The 3779-nt window shown below is 48.0% G+C and overlaps 1 protein-coding gene across 1 annotated transcript in view; it reads left to right on the forward strand.

The window, feature by feature from the left end:
* The first annotated feature begins 1306 nt into the window (after positions 1-1306).
* MCCC1 (methylcrotonoyl-CoA carboxylase 1 (alpha)) overlaps positions 1307-3779 on the forward strand; it is a 90519-nt gene continuing 88046 nt past the window's right edge. The window contains exon 1 of the mRNA XM_011986168.1: positions 1307-1536. Within this exon, the coding sequence (XP_011841558.1) occupies positions 1448-1536 (89 nt within the window). The 5' untranslated portion in view covers positions 1307-1447. The remainder of the gene's footprint in view (positions 1537-3779) is intronic.

Here is a 3779-nt window from a genome sequence, read left to right on the forward strand (position 1 = left end):
GGAGTCTGGCTCTGTTGCCCAGGCTGGAGCGCAGTGACGCGATCTCGGCTCACTGCAACCTCCGCCTCCTGGGTTCAGGTCATTCTCCTGCCTCAGCCTCCCGAGTAGCTGGGACTATAGGCGCCCGTCACCACGCCCGGCTAATTTTTTGTATTTTTAGTAGAGACGGGGTTTCACCGTGTTCACCAGGATGGTCTCGATCTCCTGACCTCGTGATCCACCCCCCTTGGTCTCCCAAAGTGCTGGGATTACAGGCGTGAACCACCGCGCCCGGTCGATAAATTGTATTTTCTTGTAACATCATCCATTTCATCCAGAGTTTTTTTTTTCTATTTTTCTTTTTCTCTTGTTTTTTTTTTGAGACAGAGTCTGGCTCTGTCGCCCAGGCTGGAGTGCAGTGGCGCGATCTCGGCTCACTGCAAGCTCCGCCTCCCGGGTTCCCGCCATTCTCTTGCCTCAGCCTCCTGAGTAGCTGGGACTACAGGCGCCTGCCACCAAGCCCGGCTAATTTTTTGTATTTTTAATAGAGACGGGGTTTCACCATGTTAGCCAGGATGGTCTCGATCTCCTGATCTCGTGATCCGCCCGCCTCGGTCATCCAGAGTTTTAAGTTCACTTGAAGTTAAGCAAAATTAGCATCTTACAAGTCTATAATTTGTTTTCTATGTCTGTGATTTTACCCCGCTTATGTTTTTTAAATCATGTCAAATGTACATTTTTCTCTATTTCTGATTAGATAACTATTTTATTTTTTGTGAACCTGTGGGTTTACTAGTCCTTTGAAATTGGTTTCCTGAATTCATTTATTTCTTCATTTATCTTCCCTAATTTCTCCCTCCTGCTTTCCTCATGAAGCATCTGCATGTAGTGTTTACAGTTTCTTTATTCTCTCGATATTCCTCAGTTTGCTCTTTGACGTCCTTTTTTTCCCAATAGTCCGTTAGAACACCTGTTTTAAGCTCAGGTGGTTTAAAGATTTTCACTTTAGCTTATTTATTTATTTTTTCATCCCTGAGAGCACTAGAGAATTGTGTATCCTGCTCTCCATCCGCATTTGGCTTCTTCCCCAGGGTTCTTCTTCCAGAAGCTGACGAGAGAAAAGAACTACACGGGCTGCAGTAAGAAACAGTGACAGGGCACCGGGAGGCGGAGGACGGTGAATACCCTTGCCTAAGTCGGCCCAGGCCCCACGGGGCGCAGAAATAAAGGCCACACCCCCACGAGCACGTGGCCAGACTGTCCAATCGTCGCTACTGAAGCTGGGCTCTGGTCTTTGATTGGTGTTCCTGGAGACTCCCTCACATTCTTGGATCCGCCCAAAGCTAAGCTCAGGCTCCGACGGTGGCCGGTGGGGGTCACGAGGCTTCGGAGTGAAGAGGAGGGTTTGGCTTGTGGGACGCAGCCGCCGCTGTGCTGGGGAGTCGCTGCGCGGCCGGGCTCCAGGGACATGGCGGCAGCCTCTGCGGTGTCGGTGCTGCTGGTGGCGACGGAGAGGAACCGGTGGCATCGTCTCCCGAGCCTGCTCCTGCCGCCGAGGTGGGTGGAGGGGCCGTGGCGCAGTGGGCAGAAGCGGGAGCGAGGGTGCACTGACCCGAGTGAGCGGTGGGAGGTGCGGCAGGACCCAGGGTCGGGGTGGGGAGGACGGTAGAAAAACCCCAGCCACTTTCGGGGGGCGGGTCTGCTGGCAGTCACGGCGTCGGGAGGAAGACATCCCTACCAGTCCTTCCCTTTCTCCCCGCTTCCGCACATCCACGCTTCAGCGCGCCGTTGGCTTCGGTTTTCCATTTCTGAGGACTGGGCCCACCATCCAGGCTCCCCTCGCCGTCGCTGCAGCTCGTAGCCGTTTGCATCGGGCTTTCGCAGCACCTCTTAGGTGGGAGTGTTGTTATAATCCGGTTCCGGGGAAGCCCGAAGGGATCAACGACTTGCTCAGTGGAACACAGCTATTAAGAAATGGGGTCAGGATGCCCTCAAAGCGTTTTTCAGTTCAGTTGTGCCCCATCAGGTGTCCAGTTCAGAGAAAGACTCCTGGAGTTCATTCTCATTGTTAGAAGGAATGAAGTTGTCAAGAAGAGCAAATGTACCTTCCACAGAGCTGGGAAATTATTTTGTCAAAAACTCTTGTACCCAAGTTTGAACAACGCTATCAGATGACACAGTCTAGCTCACCTGACTCCAGCTCTGTTTCAAATTTTGAGCTCTAAGCTTTGGTGGCAATAACTCTGGCAGTGGAAACACCCTCAGGCTTGTAGATAGCTTGCTTCTTTGTCTTCTTTTGCTTCATGGTTATCATCCTCCATCATTCTGGAAAGATTGACAGTTTAGTGTTCAACGGCACAGACTCTGCAGTCAAGGCCGGGGTCTTAGCTTAGTTAGCTACTCAGTAGGTGTGTGACTTTAGGTAAGTTACTTAATATTTCTTCTTTAATTTTCTCACCTTAGAGATGATACTAGTACCTTCGGTTGTGAAAATTAAATGAATTAACTCATGAAATGAGATTTAAGCACAATTTCGTACATAAAATCAGTCTATAAACGCAAACTCAACCATTTAAATGAAAGTTTGCTTGCTTTTTCCAGAAATATTGTAGATACCCTTTTTAGTTACTTAATTTTAGGAGTGCTCAGGAGAAACATAAGAAAGTTGTGGCAAGTTGGCTGGGCGCAGTGGCTCACGCCTGTAATCCCAGCACTTTGGGAGGCCGAGACGGGCAGATCACAAGGTCAGGAGATCAAGACCATCCTGGCTAACACGGTGAAACCCCATCTCTACTAAAAAAAACAAAAAAAAACAAAAAAAAAAACAAAAAAATTAGCCGGACGTGGTGGTGCGCGCCTGCAATCCTGTAGTCCCGCCTGTAGTCCCAGCTACTCAGGAGGCTGAGGCAGGGGAATGGCGTGAACCCAGGAGGCGGAGCTTGCAGTGAGCTGAGATCGTGCCACTGTACTCCAGCCTGGGTGACAGAGTGAGACTCCATCTAAAACAAACAAACAAACAAAAAAGTTGGTGAAAGTAATGTTAATGTTCTTCTTGTTCTTCTGGTTTTTCTTTTCTTAGGTTTCCAGGGCTCTTCAGGTTAGTACCATAGACCCATTTTCTCTCTTCCCTTTCAAAGCTTAGCTATTGTCTATAGAACTGTCCTCAAGTATGTCACTGTGGAGAGTGTTAGAGTTGTTAATGGCTTATAGAAGTAAAACTCTTCACCAGGAGAGTTGGTTCATGCCTGTATTCTTAGCACTTTCTCAGCACTGTGAGATCCAAGGTGAAAGGATTGCTTGAGCTCAAGAGTTCAAGACGAGCCTGGGCAACATAGTGAGGCTTCATCTCTACAAAACGTTAAAAAATTAGTCAGGCATAGTGGCACACACTTGTAGCCACAGCTACTTGGGAGGATGAGGAGGGCAAAGATGGCTTGAGCCCAGGGGTTCCAGGCCATAGCGAGCCATGATCACACCACTGTACTCCATCCTGGGTAACATCCCATCTCAAAAAAAAAAAATCTTAATAGTGCAGATAGTTTACACTATTTTTATGTTATGAATCTCTAGTAGCTCAGAGAAAATAATTTCTAGTGGCAGAATTACATGACAATAAGCTGGTATAGAGCCACCTTGAATCAGGGAAGCAGCTTCTTAATCTTGTTTAAGCCATTGTTTTTAAGTTGCAGCTTAGATAATTGTGAAAAATGGAATAGATGATCAGAACATTGTTGGGATAGAGGATTATAGTTAAGTGGGCTCTCTCTCTCTCTTTCTCTCTCTCTCTCTCTCTCTCTCTC

The sequence above is a fragment of the Mandrillus leucophaeus genome, unplaced genomic scaffold (assembly GCF_000951045.1).
Source record: "Mandrillus leucophaeus isolate KB7577 unplaced genomic scaffold, Mleu.le_1.0 Scaffold295, whole genome shotgun sequence".
NCBI lineage: Eukaryota > Metazoa > Chordata > Mammalia > Primates > Cercopithecidae > Mandrillus > Mandrillus leucophaeus.